At 35.2% G+C, this 21,539-nt stretch overlaps 1 protein-coding gene across 1 annotated transcript in view; it reads right to left on the bottom strand.

The window, feature by feature from the left end:
* Nucleotides 1-21,539, bottom strand: part of Ranbp17 (RAN binding protein 17) — a 285,855-nt gene that overhangs the window by 211,635 nt on the left and 52,681 nt on the right. Inside the window, exons 13-14 of the mRNA XM_026401323.2 lie at nucleotides 20,574-20,679; nucleotides 11,222-11,357 (exon numbers count right to left, since the gene is read on the bottom strand). Coding sequence (XP_026257108.2) covers nucleotides 11,222-11,357; nucleotides 20,574-20,679 — 242 coding nt within the window. The remainder of the gene's footprint in view (nucleotides 1-11,221; nucleotides 11,358-20,573; nucleotides 20,680-21,539) is intronic.

The following is a 21,539-nucleotide window of genomic DNA, read 5'->3' as shown; positions in this document are numbered from 1 at the left end:
TATCTACACACCTCAGAATTTACAATCATTTAAAAAATGGAAAGCCAGATATAATACACATGCTTGTAATCTTGGTGACTTGAAAGGCTGAGGCAGGAAGATCTCAAGTTCAAGGCTAGCCTCAGCAACTTAACAAGAGCCTGTCTCAAAAAAGGTGTGTGTGTGTGTGTGTGGGAGGGGTGATGCTGGGGATGTAGCTCAGTGGTAAAGCACCTCTCCGCTACAAACCCTAGTATAGGGGAAAAAGAGAATATAGATTGAAAATACATGTTGGGAAAGCATACATTTCTCAAGTAATCACAGAGAATAATCATCTCTGTATTCTTTCAGGGTCTAGTTTAGTGCTTGGCATAGGGAAAAAAGTGTTTAATGAATGTATAAAGAATTACATAATTATATATAACTCACATTAAGATTGGATGCGTGCGGCCCAGGTTCGATCCTCAGCACCACACACAAAAAACAAAGATGTTGTGTCAGCCGAAAACTAAAAAAAATTCTCTCTCTCTCACTTTAAAAAAAAGGGGGGGGGCGCTAGGGATGTGGCTCAAGCGGTAGCGTGCTCGCCTGGCATGCGTGCGGCCCGGGTTCGATCCTCAGCACTCCGGGTTCGATCCTCAGCACCACATACAAAAACAAAGATGTTGTGTCCGCCAAAAACTAAAAAATAAATATTAAAAAATTCTTTAAAAAAAAAAGATTGGATGCCAAATTATGGTAGATTTAATTTGGCATGATAAATAATAAATCAGCTTTTTAAAATAATCTAAGTCCATCCTTTCCATTTTATATCTTATATTTGCCAACTTACACCATCATTTCAATTACCAGTGGCTGCTAAGATTTTAACTCTAGGCATGTTTGCCCCAAACCTCCACATCTCATGCATAATGTTCTTGAATCAACACTGAAACACACTTAGGGCTCAGACTTAAAGTTTGACTTGGCAAATCCATTTATACAGCATAGATGTTTTTAAAATAAAATCAGGCCTTTAGTCTTCTCAACATTGTGTTAAGCAAGGTTATAAAATTTTTAAAAATTATATTATGTAGGATGAATTAAATGTAAAGGAGCATAAAGAAATCAGCTTCTTGAAAAGGGGTTATCTGAATATTTTCGTATAATATATGCATAAGATATGATCACTGAAAGAACAAGTCCCTGATCAATAAAACAATCTAGCAAAATACACATTAACTTGGATATGGAAAACTTCACTAGTACAAGTAACACTACCACAAAAACAAATATGATACAGTATATGGCAATCTGAAAATAGCCCAGAAATAAGGTTTAAAATGTTTTAAAGCACTTAACAGAGAAAACCCCAAAAGTCACTGGGATTTATTCCCAGTTAAGCTTCAAAATACCATCTTAAGGCTGGGGATGTGGCTCAAGCGGTATCGCGCTCGCCTAGCATGTGTGTGGCCCGGGTTCGATCCTCAGCACCACATACAAACAAAGATGTTGTGTTCCCTCTCTCTCTCCCTCCTCTCTCTCTTAAAAAAAAAAAAAAAAAAACCTGCAATAAATGTTTTTTTTTTTTTTTTAAATACCATCTTAACTGTCACAGGTACTTCCCCTCTATAATCTGCATGATATATTTGGCACACTGTAGTATTTAAAATGTTTAGATGTTTATTGTTTAAAATGTTCTGAAGCTGCTATTTTTTAAATACAATTTTTTTATATATTTTTGTTTTTTAGGTGTAGATGGACATAACACAATGCCTTTATTTTTATGTGGTGCTGAGGATTGAACCCGGGTCCCGTCCATGCTAGGCACAGGGCTCTATTGCTGAGCCACAATCCCAGCCCTATTTTTCACTTTAGTAAAAAGTATTCACAAAACAGTTTCCTTGTGATTGAGCTTCCAAAACATTCCTCCCCCGCAACTGTGTATCAAATAAAAAAATACATTTTAGCAACAATCAAAATACATCGGAGCACCTGGAAAGCAGCTAGTACATTATCTCAAGGCTGGACACACTTAACATGGCAGCAGACCACTCAAGGCGCTATTATGTTCTGCTTCATTATTCAGTGCTTTCCTACTCGATTTAACAGTATCTGTTAGTAACATGCCACACGGGGAGGCCTTAGCAATTGTAGGGAGACAATGCCATCTGCTGCTTCATGTGTGTCCTCAACAGCAGAGAATCACTGGATAACAAGTGCAGGAACTACACAAAGCACTTCTGAAACCCACATATGGAAAAATAAAACTGAGATCATTCACATTTTTATTTCAGAGAATCTGAAATTATATCGGATAAACAGCAAGTTATTCCACAGAACTACAAAAATACACAAGGTATTCTATCTCATGGGTTCACAACGCTTAGCAACAAGGCTTTCACTCAGGTACTGACAGAGTGAAGAGGACAGATCCCTCACTTGATCCTAACAAAGTTACTGCCTATGTATGAATTACTGCAATCTCCTATTTTAAACATGTGATACCTGTATATAAGGTGACCATGTAATTTATCCTCCAAACAGAGACAGAATTGAAGGTGAAGCAATTAACTAACAATTTTGTTTGGACAACAAATATGAGTTGATAAATCTTTGGCAAATCTGGGAACACAATCACACTATTCATCAATTATTATTCTGTTCCACTCTATCATAACCTTCTCGGTGACTTTAGAACTTTCCTGAAAAGCAATTGGAAAAGTTTAGGAAATACCTAGATCTAGAAGAATGAAAGCAACAAAAAGTGGAAAGAACCTGGGTACATACACCTAGACAAGATGTTGCCCCTTCCATAGAGCCCAATTTATTTTCGCTTCACTTTGGTGTTCCACTGAGGCTCTTGGGCACTAATAAATACCTTCTTTCAAAATGGTACATCCTCCACAGGAGAATTCATTCATATATTAGCACAACATCCTCTAATTAGAATGCTGTCCAGTTGATATCTGGCAGGTGCCAAGTACTTGGAAGAAAGCAAACTTGAGATGTAGGGGTGTGTGTAGGTGCATGTGTGTGTTCTCTGCTGTGTATTGAAGTGGTGATGGAATAACAGATACAGATTATTTTAGAGGATGAAACTATGAAACTAAAACAGTTTCATCCTCTAAAACAGGGCATGAAGAGGGACACAATCTCTAAGACTAACTTGTTTTTTTAAAATTTAAATCCAGAGAGGGAAAGGGGAACTTGCTTCTGTCTCAAATTTCTGGTGTCCTATACTATACTGGGAGGATAGAATTCAGGCATTCTATTAATACTGTGCTTTATAAGTACCACTGATTAAAAAGATCCTTGTGGATCTAATTTTTAAGAAAAATACATTCCAAGATCTAAATAACCCCATTTTTACTAACTTTTGGAATTTCACATAGTGATGAGCTTTTGTAACCAACCAAAGCAAAATGGATGGTTATGATAGGGTTGGCTTGAACAAATAAAGAGACAAATAAAGAACAAAGTTCTTTAACCTTCAACTTTTGGTAGATATTCAGAAGCCAAACTGTGTATGTTTAAAGGACTCTCTCATCACTTTTAAAAATTAAAATCCAATTTTAATTGGATTAAAATTAAACTTTTCCTATGAAGTGAATGGATATCTAGAACATTTGTAACATTTAAGAGTGTTCTCAATGAATAAACTGAGAAAATTTATAAGTACAGTAAGCACTAGCAAATAATGAAATAGAGGAAAGCATTTTTAACATTTACCAGACAATAAACTGATGGATACAAAAATAAAGAGGAAATAATGCAAGATTCTGTTACATCCTAAGAAATTATTATATTTAGAAGAGTTTTAATGTCTTAGATTATCTTAATGCTTTGAATAGGCTGCACACACACACACACACTTACATTTTGTTTTATGATCATGCTGGATAACTGTAATTATACACTAAACTCCTGAGGAGACTATTCACATACTGGAATGACAAATGGGTCATTTGTAGAGGCCTGAATTGGCCATACTTTCTTGCCTTGAGTTCTGCTATCCTGGATAAAAGGTAGGCTGCACAAGACCGCCACGTAGCTCCTTTCCTAGATCAGCTGTTCTCAAGATGCTTGAACCATCTCTCTGTATCTATAGTTCTCTCTCTTAAATAAGTTTCTCTGACACAAAAGCATTTCACCAAATTTGCGCTTTGGGGTTTCAAACCTAGCTAACAGTTTACAATAGCCAAGGGTTGTGTAGCTTCTAAGTATTTTTTTTTTTCAGTCCAGAATCTCATTCTTATTCCCCAACTATTTACATTTTCATTTAAAAATAAAACAAAATTTCCTGTTTCCTGCAAGAACTTGAGAGAGGAAGTCTCTATCTATCCTGGGGTAGGCAGGGGTACTGGGAATCCAATTAATCCTAAAACACATTTTAAATCTATTCTCCTACGTTTAGCTACATTTGAGCCCTAGCATTCAAAGGTATCTAGTGTGCCCAAGTTCTGAGCTTTTTCAGCATTCTTAATACAAATCATTTGGCCAACCACTGGCTTTATTCATTGCAAAAATTTAAGGTTCATTAAGACAGCTAGCACTTATTTTTATTTATTTATTTATATATGACAGCGGAATGCATTACAACTCTTATTACACATATAGAGCACAATTTCTCATATCTCTAGTTGTATACACAATATATTCACACCAATTCATGTCTTCATACCTGAACTTTGGATAATAATGATCATCACATTCCACCATTATTATAATCCCATGCCGTCTCCCTTCCCCTCAAACCCCTTTGCCCTATCTAGAGTTCATCTATTCCTCCCATGCTCCTGCTCCCTATCCCACTATGAATCAGCTTCCTTATATCGAAGAAAACATTCGGCATTTGGTTTTCTGGGATTGGCTAACTTACCATTATCTTCTCTAATTCCATCCATTTACCTTCGAATGCCATGATTTTATTCTCTTTTATTGCCAAGTAATATTCCATTGTGTATATATGCCACATTTTTAAAATCCATTCATCTACTGTCCTAGTTGCTGGCTTCAAGTCCTTAAACTTAACATTTCTCCTACTTTTTTTCCCTTGCAAATTTATGTTTCTTTATTCCTATACTGCCATTAGTTTCAAGAGTACACAAGACTAAATGTGAATATTCAATATTTATAATAATTATAATAATAATTCCTATAATTATTTCTTTATAGATTATTAAATATTTCAAATCTAGAAAAAAGGCACAAAATATAATAAACACCCCCCACACACACACACACTTATCATGAAGACAAAAAACTACATATATTAACCTGGGCATGGTGGCATATGCCTATAATTTCAGCAACTCAGGAAGCTGAGGCAGGAGAATTACAAGTCCAAGGCCAGGGCCAGTCTGGGCAAGTTCAAGGCCAGCCTGGATAACTTAGGAAGACCCTTTCTCAAAACAAAAACAATAACAGAAGGCTGGGGATGCAGCTCAGTGATAAAGTGCCCTGGGTTCAATCCCCAATATACAAAAAGAAAGAAAGAAAGAAACTGCAGATATGGCTAAATGTGCCTTCTCCCTCTAATCCCATTCCTCTTCTCAAGCAGAGTAACTATTATCCTGAATTTACTGCTACCAATCCTGTGTACATCTTTAAATTTTTACTATAGAGTTGATGTAAATATAGTATTTTTAACATAAGAGAATATCATATGTATCCTTTTGTCACTTTTTCATACCATATTATGGAGACTTTTTTGGATTTATCCAAAAAATGAGTAAAACTTTAGGTCATCCACTTTCATTGTTATACAGAATTCCCTTGGATGAATGTATCACAATTCATCCATTCTCCTGCTGATAGTCAAGTTTCCTCTTTTCCTCCACAATTACACAACAGGCTTCTATAAATAATCTTTTGTTAAAATACAACTTTATTAAGGCATAATAAACCTAAGGTGCATACATTATAATTGGGGTCAGTGAATCTTGATGTATCTGTGTACTCCTGTAAACCTCTTCATTAAAAACAAAAACAAAAAAAAAGGGCATTTCAAGCTTTCCAGAAGGCTCCTTGTTTACTTTCCAGATGATATATTCTCCCTTCCCAAAAGTAACCATTTTGACTTCTGCCATAATTAGTTTTGTTATTGAAATCGGTAAGTGGAACCATAAAATATGGATACGTTTTCGTCTTTTTCAGTCATCATTATGGGTAGATTTTAGTAATTCATTCAAATTCTCTTATGTAGCAGTTCTGACTGCTGATGAACACTTGGGTTGTTTCTGATTCTTGAATACTATAAAGAAGCTGCTATGAACACTCTTACATTTGGTAGACGTATTTCCTATTTGTTGTAGGTAAACATTTAAGAGGAGAACTGATGTCATGAGGTAGGCTATATGTTCAGCTTTCATAGATATAATCAAATAGTTTTCCAAAATTTGTACTCTGACCAGAAACAAATGATAGTATGTGGTCTGCAGCCTTGCAATCCACTGTCATCATTACAAAACTCTTGTACATGCATGAGGAGCCAAATACAAGAAGGTTCACTGGGTACAGTTTGGGAAATTCAAAGAACTGGCAATAAGCCAACAAATACCACCACACACACAAAATGACCACATAATGGCATAATAATGCCCTGTAATACCACTCAATAATTAAAATAAACTAATTACATAGTATCATTGTAGACAAATCTCAAAACCAATATTGTTCAAAAAAGGTAAGTTTCTGAAGATCCAAACTGCACAATACTTTTACATAAAGGTAACAGTATATTTTGTTCATAAAAATACCGAAAAATGTGGATAAAGAACAAATCATAGATGAGAAGAACACTAAATTTAGGATAGCTATTACTTTTGGGCAATATACAAGCAAAACAATCAGAGCAGCAATAGGGTCATTAATGTTTAATTCAAAAATACACAGATCTGGCTGGGCATGGGCGTGGTGGCACACACCTGTAATCCCAGGAGCTTGGGAGGCTGAGAAAGGAGGATCATGAGTTCAAAGCCAGCCTGAGCCAAAAAGTGAGACACTAAACAACTCAGTGAGACCCTATCTCTAAATAAAACACAAAATAGGGCTGGGGATGTGGCTCAGTGGTCAAGTGCCCCTGAATTTAATCCCCAGTCCCCACTTCCAAATGCACAGATCTGAAATATAGCAAAGCATTAAGATTTGACAAAGGTATCTACATATGAGGGCATATAAGTGTTCATTACCATTATTTTCTCTTATTTGCTAATGAAAAAAGATTACTATGGTAGCAGTGTGGGAAATGGACAGAAGTGGGAGGATACAAAATGGAAACAAAGAAGACAATTAGAATACCTTTTAAATCCAGTGAGAAATGATAAGCAATTACAATAAAAAGGAAGGAGGGAGAGAAAGGAGTGAATCTGAGAGGTAATTAGAAAATAAAATCAGCAGGATGAGGTATGAGATCGGATTCAAGATGTGCAAGGTAGAAATCTGGGGATGAAATAAGAAAGTAGGAGGAGAGGAAGTCATTAGACAAGGAGTTCCTTTGTGGACCCGCTGGGTTTGAAGGGCACAGTCTCTGTCCTAGGGAGAAAATTCAATAGGAAGCAACATAGCAAAGTTGTTAACAGCCACAGGTTCTGAGTCAGTGTCCTTGTTTAAACCCTGTTTAAGCCAGTTTTAAACGGCTCCAAGCCTCAGTTTCCTTGTTTATAGAAAGAGAGTGTGGTAATGACTATTTCCACAGTAATTTTTAAAAATATTTTTTAGTTGTCAATGGATCTTTCATTATTTATATGTGGTGCGAGGATTGAACCCAGGGTCTCACACATGCCAGGCAAGCACTGAGCCACGACTCCAGTCCCTTTCCACAGTGTTTTTTAAGAGTGAAATTAGATAACACTTGTAAATTTCTAAGCAAAGTATTTGGCCTAGACTAACCATTCAATAAACATCTACAGCAAATACTTTTTTTAGAATGTACTTCTATCATATTTATCACAGGAATCTTCAGTAATTCCACCCTGGTCTCTGAAGCATTTATTTATATAAATTATATTCTGTTATTTACAGAGGTTTTTAATAAAAGTATTAAGATACTTAATATCGTACCTTATTTTAAATTGCTGAATCATTTTACTGAGGATAGTGCATCATTTTCCAACTCAAGAATAAATCCTGAAAGTACTAAACATGAGTTCTAAGCCCAATTCCTATACAATTCTACTAAATATGACCATTCATATTAGTAGAAAGCATACAAGTCATATGCCAGGCCCTCGGGGATGAGAACAATAAACAAGAGAGAAACCACATTAATCAAAATCACAGTCCATACATGTTCTGCTAACAAATACTTAGCATAATAAATGCTAAAATGGGGGTATACAGGTGCTACAGAACAAAGCCAAAAGGATTTCTCTCAGAATCTGAAAGTTAAGAAGGGCATTCTAAAGGATAAGGTATCTGACATGAAAGATAAGTAGGAATTAACACAAGAAAGCAGAGAGGTAAAATTTGATTTTTAAAAACATTTCCCAGGCAGAGGAATATTTTGTTCTAATATCTCAGAAATAGAGTACCTAAGTACTAAAGCAGGAAGTGGCTGAAATGTGCAGAATAGCCTTGTAAGTCATATTCTTTGTAATAAATTAAATGAGATATTGCTTTAAAATGCTTGGCACAGTTCCTGGTCCAAAAATTTTTTTTTGCTCTAATTGTTAAATATCACTGTTAACCAATACCATCCTCCTCTTGGCCATGATTTGGAATTAGACAATATACCCACTAAGAAATGAGCTAGCCTTCCTTAGTCAGTTGCCAGAAACAGGACAGTTCTCCTGGGTATCTATGGTTCCAAATTCCCCATAGAAATCAAAGTTCACAGATGTTCAAGTCCCTTATATAAAATGGAACGGTATTTGCAAACAACCTATGCACATCCTCTCACATAATTTAAATAATTTCTAGATTTCTTATAATACCTAGTACAATTAAAGTGCTGGGAAAACAGTTGTCATCCTGTATTATTTAGGGAATAATAACAAGAAAAAAAGTCTGTCATATTCAGTACAAGTGTAATTTTCAGTTTTGAGTATTTCTGATACACAAATTGGTTGAATCCCTGGATGCGGAACCTGTGGAAATGGAGGGCTGATCATACAATACTTATTGAGTATATTCTTTTATTGGTAAGACAGGAACAGTAAAAACTGTGACACCTGTTTTAAGGAACAGATAGTGTGGAGAGCTCCCAGAAGTAACAGGACAAATATCAGGAACCCACAAAAATGTTTCCTGTTAAGAAAATCATCAAACGGGTTAGAGAAATGAAGAGTGTTAAGTTAGCTTCACTTTGGGGTTAAGTAATAGGAATGCCCTAGAAATAAAGTCACCTTAGGACTGAACTCCTCTAATTAGCAGGGCAAGATACACACACCAAAAATGTTACAGGAATCAACACCACTCTGAGGATGTTTTTACTTTCCTAATATATAAGCCTTTTTCACAAAAAGAGAAACTAATTACAATTCACTTTTTCACAATTAATAATTTAACAATTACAATTATTAAAGTTATATATATGCCTACACACCCCCACACATACACAAATGTCCACATGTATGTATATTATTTCAAATAAAAATTCTAGGGGAAAAATTCCAAATTTCATTGCTCTAAAACAATGTCTAATTTTATATATTTCTTTCTAAGTAATTTAAAGATAATAATTAGAAGGCTTTTCAATTCCACATTAAACTGTTCTGATTTAAGACCCAAGTCAAATGAATACTGGATTAGAAATGTTTCAGGAGTACTCACTTTTGTAAAAGCAAAGTAACAAACTCTTTGGGTGCATTAAATAAGACAATATTATAATGTGACAGATCAACCTTCGAGTAACACATGTGAGAGTTGGTGTCTCACTGACAACTTAAAACATTTATTTCTACCTACTCCATTTTCTTTCTAATGAAAAAATTCTAAGAAAATTTTACTGATATTACTTCTGAGTGAATAAAATATCACAATATATTTGACAAAGGAAGCATTAAGCTATTATCATTTCCTTACAAAGCAAAGCAAAGAAAATTTTACCTGAAAATTTTACCTAAAAGTTGATCCAAAATCAAATAAGTATTTTTGTCATCCTACCATACAATTATCAGAAAATCCCAAGTAAATTGAAGGTTAAATTTCCTAGGACAAAAAAGCCCAAATGAGTGTATAAAGCTTATTTCAGAATTTTCAAATTAAAAAAAAAAATCCTTCAACATCACTACAACCTTATCTAAAATCTTATCCAAATGTCATAAGAATATACTTAGAACTTCTTAAAAGTAGGAATTTAAAAAAACAAAAACAAAAACCCTTACAGATCTTACTTGGGTCCTAATAACAGTTGTCTCTCAGTATTTGGGGGAGAGTGGTTCTAGGATCTCCTCCTCCAGCTACCCAAATCCTCAGATGCTTAATTAAGTCCCATAAATAAAATAGTATAGTATTTGCATATAACCTATACACATCCCTTTTGTACTTTGAACCATCTCTAGATGACTTACAATCCCTAACAAAATGTCAGTGCTGGGTAAATAGTTGTTACACTGTACTGTGTAGGGAATAATGACAAGAAAAAAGTCTGTACATGATCAGTGTTCAGTACAAATGCAATTTTTAAAAAAATGTTTTCCATCTATAGTTGGCTGAATCTGTGGATACAACATCTATGAATACAGAGGGGCAAGCGTATTCATAAGTATATACTTAGGACTCAAGTAGAAGTCCTCAATAATCTCTCATGTGCCTCACGATCAAATTGTGTACATTTGCTGATGCTAAACTTTAAATTATCATATTACAGTCCTCCCCACATTTACATGACTTAACTGTAGCCTTTCAAGTCCATAAATTCTCCTAATCATCACTATTTATCACATAAAAATGTCAAGGAATGAGTGGAATATACTAAAAACCACATAAATGTCAAAAAAACACCCAAATTACTGAAGAGCAAATTTTATTCCCAATCTTGAAATACACAAGGCAAAAATCCATTAAAGTGTCTAAAACAATCCTAGCTAATAGTGATTATCCATGTAAAAAAATATTTACCACTTCTCTGAAAGCCAATCTCCAAAGAAAATGTTAAATCTAGGTATAAAACAAATTAATTTCACATTGCATTTCAATACCAATTCATCAAATAAGTTTAACTTACCAATTAAATTTCATTCAGTTCACAGCTGTTATACATGTGCATCTTTCTTCACCCCCAATAACATTTTAAAAATCTCTAGTAGTGAAAACCTACCTTTGAGGTTCTTTGAAGCTGATCACCAACATATGTTTTACGAAATTGATCCAAGAACCATAAAACTGCAAGCTCTATTTTCTCATTAGAACATCGAGGCAATCCAGTATCCATTAAAGATATAAGCTGAAAAACTCTTTTCATGGAGAGAGAGAGAGAGAAAAGAAGCTTCAGTACAAATTCTTCAAGAAACATTAAGATACTTATAATAAATATATAATCAATGTAAAAAGTGGGGCATATAAAGAAAAGTCCTAAAATCATTTGAAATCCTATCTATGAAAAAGACATTATATTATTTTCTAATTCCTTCTAATCCTTTTTTCCTAAGACATATATACACATGAATACAAATCTGTATATGAACATATAGACATTATTTTACTAAAAATTTCCACATATAAACACATGGCATATACATATAAATGAATAGTATACATACAGATATAAATAACTACATGCATATATTTTAACAAAAGAATGATATTTAATGTGTAGTTTCACATTTTATTTTTCACTATTTCTAAATAATTATTTTATAATCACATGACTGTAAATTAAAATATCAAGAACTATACCCATGTTACATCACTCTAATGAGTCATAAAAGTTTTACCTAAACAAACCCAGAAGATGATTTTAATAAAATCAAACACTTTCAACACTAAAGTATTATTTTACTATTAGTTATTTTAAAAATCATAAATTCTTATTACTATTATTAGAAATTATTACGAGAAAATCACTAATGGACTAAAGGTTAAATTTCCTAGGGAAAAAAACTTAAATATAACAAAAAGTTTAGTCTTGAATTTTCAAAAAAGAAATTCTTCAACACAACCTACTTTTATTAACCCATTTTGTTCTGTTGTCCCAGATGTGGAACACCTCTAAAAGCTTTAGTATATTACATGTAACTACTTAACATAAATTTATACACACATACTACTAAGTACATACTACTAAGAATTAGTGCATAACACTTATAACATTATTAATTATAAGTCCTAGATTACGATTTCCATCCATTTTAATGTACCCACATCAATTTTGTTGAACTATTTCTAGAACTGAAAATTGGGAATTACTGATTTATAATTTTCTGCTGGATGGCTGCCAAGGGACTTGCATTAACAAAATCAGCATATCAGAATACTTTTTGTGAGACAGAAGCAGAAGTTGCTGAGGATGCAACACCCTTTTCTAAATAAATTTGCACAAAAGCAGCTACAACTGTCCCTGACCCACCTAATTCCTAGAATGCATACAAACACATTGAGTATATGTTTTTACAAACATGGATGCTTTTTACAAGACTATATATACTCTTGCCAACAAATAAGGGAAAAAGGGCTATACATCCCCTCCCCCTCACACTCTACTATGTGTGGTCTGAGCTACCTTTCTCCATTTAACAATGTGTCTTGGAGGTCCTCTGTCAAACACAAAGGCTCCTTCACTCTCTTTGCAGCTGCTCAACGTTCCATTATAGGAGTGTGCCATGGTATTTTGACACATTCCCTTCTGATAAACACTAAGTTGATTTAAATTTTTCTTGTGACAAAAATGCTGAAAATACATTCTACGTATATTTTTATAAAACACATTTCTAAATGGCATAAAATTTTGGTGTAGGCTTAGTATATATTTGTCTTATATGAGGTTGACATTTTCATTTTTAAGTCATATGTATGTCCTTTCCTGGGACCTATTTGTGCATATTTTTGGTTGATTTTTTTTTCCTACCAGGTTTTCTTTATGATTTCTGTAAAATTTTACGTAATAGAGAACTAGACTTTTTGCCTATAATTAAGCTGTAAATAATTTTTCATTTATCTGAAATTTGACTATGGCGCTTTTAAAATTCCCCACGCAAAAGTTTTTGTTCTTTTTGTTATGCTGAAAATACTGTAATTTTTTTTTATTTTGTAGATTTTGTATAACTGCAAGATCTTACTTGAATCTGAGGTATTTTACTATTTTTTCATATTTATATCTCTATAACACATTTGGACTTATTACTAAATAATTTTACAAGGCACTATTTTTATGGCTGATAATATTGAGGTTCTGCCAAAATTTAATAATCTTATTTTGCATGTAAACTTATTTTTTTAAAATATTTATTTTATTAGGTGTAGATGGACACAACACAATGCCTTTATTTTTATGTGGTGCTGAGGATCGAACCTGGGTCCCGCCCATGCTAGGCGAGCGCTCTACTGCTGAGCCACAAATTTATATATCTAAACGAAACATAACAATTGCCCTCTCATCTATCCCTATGAAGATTTCTAGAAACAGAATGTCTAGGTCACAGGGTATCAATTTTTTTAAAACAGTGCATGTTGTCAAAGTGTTAAGAAAATATATTTTAAAGTGATCATTTGCTGTATTTATATTAAAATACTTTTTAAAAAGTTCCCTTCACAGGGCTGGCGATATGGCTCAAGTGGTAGCGCGCTCGCCTGGCATGCATGTGGCCTGGGTACGATCCTCAGCACCACATACAAAGATGTTGTGTCCACCGAAAATTAAAAAATAAATATTAAAAAAAAATTCTCTCTTTAAAAAAGTTCCCTTCACTTACGAACTATCTTCAGCCCTGCTAAGATTTACAAAAGGGAACCTACTGAAGAAGTAGGTCACTGTAACCATGTTTAGGTTTCTTCCCAAGATGATGTGTTTATCTGATTTTGGGAGGAGGGACAAAGATGACTTTAAAGTCTGTGTACTGCTCAATTAGCAGATTGTTGGTGTAATTTTAAAATAGATGCATACACCAAATTTCATCTCTGGATCCAGTTGACGTGTCAAGTGACTTAAAGAGGGATAGCTTGCTTTTAATTCTTTACTTTGTAGGACCTCCCTTCTACAAGTTTTTTTTTTTTTTTTTTTTTTTTACTCTATGTACTTTCTCATATTTACTTTTATTTCCTTTCTATAGTACACATTCCCAAATCCAAGGATGATGTAAAACCAAAAGACAAGTTTGTTGGCCAGCCTTTATTACTCATATTAATCTGGTGATTTACATCTCCCAGCAGGAAAGTAGGAAAGAATTCCCAGAAGGGTATATGATCCATTTGTCAAAGGAGTTCTGGTAGCTGTACAGGTTCAGCTGCAAGTGCCTAAAATCCAAAGCAACAATGGCTTAAGCAATACAGATGTTTATTTCTCTCTCAAGCAAAAATCCAAGGCAGTGTCCAAGGCTGGCTGGTGCTCCGTGATGCATCAAGGGCTCAGTTTCCTTCTGTCTTGTTGGTACACTAACCTGCAGTCACTCTGCACTCTAAGACAGCTTCTTCAGCTCCACACATTGCATCTAGCACTTTCACTTAACATCCAACTGCGCAGAACATAATCACTTAACCATATCTACCTTCAAGACAGGCCAGTAATTCTTATCTTTATTCAGAGTAGACATTTGCCCAGCAAAACACTTGGGTATTTTATTACTATAATGAAGAGAAGAAGAAATATGGGGGACAATTAGCAGTCTCTGCCGTGGTATCCTTCAAAGAGTCATAGCCACCTCTAACAAGTGCATAAGATCAGTGCTTATATTTTACACACAAATAAGTATAATATCCACTCCCAATGTCAATGTAATAGTCCTACATCTATATTTTTCTTTACCTTAAATTATTTTTGGTTTAAAAAAGCTTGTAAGAAATAAAAAAGATAAATCATTAAAATATAAATCTTTAAAGAATTTTAATCCACACCATTTCAAATACAAAGAAATGGATATTGAATAACACTTGTTTATATTCCCCTGGATTACCAATTTAATAAGCATTCATTAAGTCAACAAATATTTGCAGGTCTACTGAATTCCAAGTGTGTATTAGATGTTCACAATACCAAACTGAGCAAGATACACACACACACACACACACACACACACACATACATACACAATTCTCTAGAAATCAAAAATCTATCAAAGGAAAGACAATAAAATAAGCAATTAGAATAAAGCATAACTAGTTCTAAAATAAATGCTATAAATAATTTGCAAAGATAACTAATATTCTGGGATGAAACAGGGCAAAGGGTACTAAAAGAGGAAGCATATGTGGCCACATACTGAGGGGGGAAAAAAAAAGCTCATTTAAAACCTAAAAATGTTCAATATAGCTATGAAGTGGTGGGAGGTAAGGCTAGGGAGAAAGGCAGGTGTCAGATCATGAAAAGCCTGAAAAACCACGCTGATTTTTAATCATGGAGGAAAATCCATGAAAATCAGCGTGATGTCACCCCAGAGTTAAAGCAAAGCACTGACATAAACAGATCCATATTTTAGAGAATTTATTCTGGCTGCATAAAGGACACAGCAAGGAATCAATTTAAAAACTACAGCACCAGTCCCAGGTAAAAGACGGCAGCAGACCCCTTGGGATAACGAGAAGGCAGCATGGATGCTAAAGAAAGGAAAAAGGGAAAAGCTGAGGACAACTCTTGGGATGCAGGCGTGGACATTGAGTGGACAGTGACAAGACACAAGGAGGGAGTCAGGGTGAGGAGCAGATAGAAGAGGTGAGTTTCATTTAAGCCACTGACCTGGACCTGCGTGTGGGATAGACCATCCCCATGAAATAATTCAGTGTTTGGAGACCAAAAGACAAGAATCACTAAAACCAAAGAGAAATGCCGAGACACTGCGGGCTCGACTGAGGCTGAAAATGGCGCATCAATGACAGTGAAACCTATCTACAGAAGTGTGCAATTTCTTTTATTGTCACTCAACAAATTAGTGAAAACCCTAAACTCCCCTAGGGTTAAGTTTGTACCCTGTAGGGTCTAAAATCCGGTAGTGAATGTCATCGTCAAAGCCTACTCCTTCCTTCCCTACTGCATGGAATCCACAGTGTGGAGCGGTGGTACCCCCTCGGGAAACACAGCACAGCACAAATGCTGGTGGAACGGGGATGTGGAGGAGGCTACTTTGAAGGAGATGTCTGAGCAGACTAAGGGAAGTGAGGAGTGCTGAAGGGACACCCAGAAGCCCTCCCAGCAGGAGAGGTACAAGTGCAAGGCCTCTGAGGCCAGAGCACAATGGGAGGCTCAAAGGGCAGGAGGACCAATGGGAGAGGGAGGAAAGGAACAGGGCAGCAGAGGATGCTCTGGGGGACAGCTGGTGTCACAGGAGGCCCTGGAGCTTCTGACTAGATGAAGGGGGAGCAATGAGACCTGCCAGGAAAGAAGCTCAAGTTGCCCACGTGAAGCAGGGTTTGAGAGAAGCACTAAACTATCAGCTAGTGGTCAGAGTCTTCAGTGACCCATGACAGGTGACTCCGAGATGAGCAGAGGAGAGCAACAAGGGCAGAGAGAGCCAAAGAGAAAGAGTCTGGAAGAAGCAAACTGAGAGGATCCATGACAGGTAAGACAAAACCCTGGGAATATCTTAAGAGGTTCACGTTCGGCAAAATTAGGTTAACTCAATTGGACTTGTGTGGCCTGAGTACAAATGTATTAATCATCAAGTTAAAGTAACATATTTAAATATGCTAAAGTAATCCATTTTAATTGTAAATTATCATAACATTGTAAACTTTTGATGTTAAAACAGCACATAGACTTTTGGCAGGAGTTGTGCGGTCTTCTTTTAATAGTCAGTGTCCTCCTCAGAGGTGGGCAGGTATCATGACCACATACAGAAGCCAATAGTATTATAGTTCTAGTCACCTCAAACTTCTTCATATGAAAGTGATATTTTACAGTTTTATATGAGCTCATCCTAATTCAGAAACTCAATACTCTAAGACACAATTAAATTGTTCTAAACACATACCCCACCTTGAATTTGTATAGCCCACCCTGCATATCCGTCAACCCCACCACCACCTCTCACCCATCCCCGATCCCTGGCACTTTCTTGTAGTCTCAGTAAGGATTCACAGTTCCTGCAGTTATAAATCCTCACCCCAAGGGAGAAAGAAGACCCACCACAGTTCCAGCCTGTAGTCCCAACTCCATAGGACCAAGAGAAAACTCTGGCTTCCCCAGTAGCTCCTCAAAGAAGTCATGAAACACAACTAAAAAGTGTGGAAAATTAGAAACCCCAGTGGAAAATGTAAACCATTAGAAAGGGGTTGCAGAAAGAAGCCAACAGACAAATTGCTTGCCCTCAGTAGCCCCTACCATGGGCTGTTTTGAAGAACAGGGTTCCATGTGGCCTCTGGTGAAAATTCCTGTAAAAAGCAAGCAACCAACTATGTTTTCTCAGTAATGCACCGCCTTACGCAGTTGACTGTCAAAGTCCATGGTAGCTGTGTGCTGTAAAGTTGTTGAGAACACTCTATCAGTGAATGCTAAATCACTGTTCCTAAAGGAAACAGAGGCTGAGGTTCCTACTAGCATCTGGCTGCATTTTTGTCAACAGATCATGACCTTTTTTGTTTTACTGCTTAAGGACACCATATTTAACATATAATGTTGATTTGCTAACATTGAACTTGGGTGTGAATGAAGCTTCTCCAGCTCAGGTATTTTCTCAGTGTTCTTTAGAAACACGGAGTAGTACTACAGTTGGGTAAACAGTAAGAGCACGAAAATATGACGTATGTGGCACCAATTGAACTGCAAAGGGACACTTGTTTGGACCATGAAAGCTGAAGCAAGAATGCAGAGGACTGACTTTTATGCAAACTCTGTCCCACCTGCACAGGACAGCAAAGGCACCATGCAGACTGACTCAGGTGTGACAAACACATTTATCAAATAGGCGAATTCACAAAAACACAATGTGGAATAATGAATTGACTGCATTTGTCTTCTACTGTCTCCCCTATTTTCCCTGTTCTACTATTCCTTTCTGAAAAATGCACATTAATGCCCACTTTCAATAAAGCCCATAAGCTTTACCTAACATTGTTTTCTAGGTAACGCAGGCTTATACAAAATAAATCTTATTTAAATATGTTTGCTGTTTAAGGAAAAAAATGATTGTTTCCTAATTTGCAAATGTATATTTGCTTTATTTTCTATTACATATTTTCTCAGAAACACTGACAGTGTATATACTCCCCTACTTAGTGACAAAAGCATTTTTTCAAAAATTCAAACTACAACCAAAAGAATATGTAGTGGCCATTTCAATAAATATGTAATACCATCTTAAAAGATGATACAAAAGCAAATTTTTTAATTGGTTAAAAATTAACTAAAGCATTTTAAGAAAGCCTCAAACACTTATTATTCATATTTTCAAATAACTCAATTTGATATAGGAAATAATAAATCTTTAAAATAACTGAAAATATTTATGTCTATTCAGGTTCAAAAGTTATTAAAGATAATTTAAATGTTGAAAAAGGTATGGAATGAAAATAAAATTTGTATTCAAAATTATAATAATTTAAACACTTAGGAATATATTGAGTATAATTATGAGAGAGAATATCAACCAGGTATAATGGTTTTAAGGACTTTACTAGGGTGATAGCATTGAAAGGCCTGGAAAAAGACACAAGGAATTTATTTTTATTTGTTAGTGCGTTACAGTTATACATATTATTGGGGCTCATTCTGACATACTATAGAAGCATGCAATTTAATTTACTCCAGTTTAGACCTCAGGACTTTCCCTTTCCCTTCCCTCCTCCCTCTTTCTGTCCCCTTTCCTGAATTCTACCAGTCTTCCTTCTAGTTGTTTGTAGTTTTTTTTTTTTAATTAGTGCATTATAGATATACACAAAGGTGGAATTCACTGTGGTGTATTCATACGTGTACACAGGACAGTCTGATCAGTTTCATTCCACAGCTCCTCCCTTTTCCTGAAGACCACCGGTAAAAAGACACAAGAATTTTGCATAAAATATGATGATATTTCAAACCACTAGAAGGTGGAATTGGTATTAACTGGTTAACACCAATATTCTGAATAGCAGAATATTGAGATCTTTTATACTGAATAGTTTATTACAAATAAACTAGAAAAGATAATTACCAAAGAATATCAGATAAATAATACAGTTAACATAAAAAAATCACAAATATAAATGGCAAAATAGGAGTAGAAACTATTAGCTGACACCACTAGTAGCCGAAGAAAAATAAATTAAAACAAAACATTTATGCTAGGCATCATGCACATGACTAACACTCCATCAACTCAGAACACTAAGAAAAGAGGACTGCAAGTTCGAGGCTAGCCTCAGCAACTTAGCAAGTTCCTCAGAAACTTAGTGAAACCCTATTTCAAACTTAAAAAAAAAAAACCATCCTGGGGTAGTAAGTAGTAAAGCATCCTGGGGTTCAATCCCCGCTCCTCTCCCCTGTACTCCCCAGCCAAAAAAAAAGACATTGGTTACATAAAACTGACAACAGTAAGAATCCTATTATCTGGCATTCAATTGATGAAACTGATGAAAATGATAACTCTCATAGCCTTTGGGTTCAGAGGATAAACTTACATAGGCTAGGTATATCTTATCCAAAAAAAAAAAAAAAAAAGAAGCATTTCAGATTTCAGGGTTATTTGGATTTTGTAATTTTTGTAGACACTATGGAATAAGCATTCCTAACCTGAAGATCCAAAATCCAAAATGCTCCAACAAAATCTAAAACTTTGTGTCATGCTGGCACTCAGTTTCAGATTTTGGAGCATTCTGGATTTTGGATTTTCACATTAGAGCTGTTCAACATGTACAGAAGGCCATCTGGTCATATGTACTGCAAGTCTGTAAGAAGCTACATACTCTCTTGACTAGCTGTTCAGCTTTCCAGAATGAACTCTAATGAAATTCTTTCAATTCACACAAAGATGAATGAAATAACATACCTGAAAGCAATTTATAATAAGGAAAAACAGAAAGAGCCTAAAGTTCCAAAAGCCAGGGTCTATTTAAATTATGGTACAGTTTATAATATTTTAAGTCTATGTTAAATGTTCACAGTATTATATTTTATTTAAAGATGTATGTGTATGTATAATACATCATTGTTTGCAAGGCAATGCTCTAAGTATTTTAAAAATATTAACTTATTTAATTCTTTATTTTTTTTTTAGTTGTATATGGACTCAATGCCTTTATTTGTTTTTATGTGGTGCTAGGAGGAACCCAGAACCATCATTCGCATGATCCCAATACATATCAATTTTGTAGCTTTATCAGGTCCTAAAGAGCAAAAGCAACCTACATCTTCAACACACTGCTGCAACAAATGTCTAAAAAAATTACTTACTGGAGATTTGACTTCTTAAATTGCTTAACCCCTAAGTCTTGGTTTTTGTCCGCAAGAGCAAGGAAACTAACACTTTTCTCAAAATGCTTTAGCACATAATACTAACTTAATGACTAATTTCTTAACTCTTGATTTCTGTAGGTACATGACCAATACTTACCTACAGGATAACTCTCCATCCATAGCATCGTGCTCATCTGTACTGGTATATGTTAATCTTCCTCCTACAACTGTCCCAACTAAATAAACGAGCCATGCAAGACGTCCTGATAGAAAACAAAAAAGAAAAACATTTAGGAGGTATTGATAGAAATAAGGTTATTTTTCCAAAAATTACAAAATTGGCAAACTACCTCTTTTTCCATACAAGTTATCAGCTATTATAAATTCACTCTTGTTTTGGTGGTACAGGGGATTGAACCAGAGCTGACACACATGCTAGACAAGCACTCTACGTCCCTGGCCCATGAACTCACTTCTTTACAGAAAAGTTCCTTGGGTTTTATCAAGGAAGTGTAACTGTGAGCATGGTACAGATTTTAGAACCAGATAAAATGACTTCTGAATCTCAACTCTAACAATTTGCTATGATTTTGTACAAGTTACCATGAAGACTTATGAAAAAAGTAAATTTGATAACAAAACAGTAAATGCAATGTTTAGGACCAAAGCTTTTATTCAGTCAGGAAATACTATCATAACTCAATGACCAGCATCTTTTCTGAATGGTCAACGTCACAATGGCACCAGTCCCATCATTTTGAAGCTACTTGTACTTGGAACATAATAGTGGTGATAAATTCACTCCCTTTGTATTTTTATGTATGATTTTTAAAATTCCAACGTTTTCAGTGTACCGTTCACACTGTTTTACCACTGAGCCAATCTTAAGGCCAACAACAGCAGAGGATTAAGTAGTGATGCAAATGGCAACACCTTCAGTTTTTGCAAGTCTTACTTTAGGGCAGCCAAAAGGGACAAGCATCTACATCCTCTCTATCACAAAAAACTGAACAAATGAAGATCAACTAACTGTGCAGTCTGTATATCAGCACCGTGCAATAGACTGAGGAGGAAAGCACTGAGGGGATAAAGTAATCATCAGAAAACAGACTCTAGTTCCATT

Source organism: Urocitellus parryii, chromosome 1 (genome assembly GCF_045843805.1).
Source record: "Urocitellus parryii isolate mUroPar1 chromosome 1, mUroPar1.hap1, whole genome shotgun sequence".
Taxonomy (NCBI): domain Eukaryota; kingdom Metazoa; phylum Chordata; class Mammalia; order Rodentia; family Sciuridae; genus Urocitellus; species Urocitellus parryii.
The sequence above is the reverse complement of the archived record's forward strand: the minus strand, read 5'-3'. Positions and strand labels throughout refer to the sequence as shown.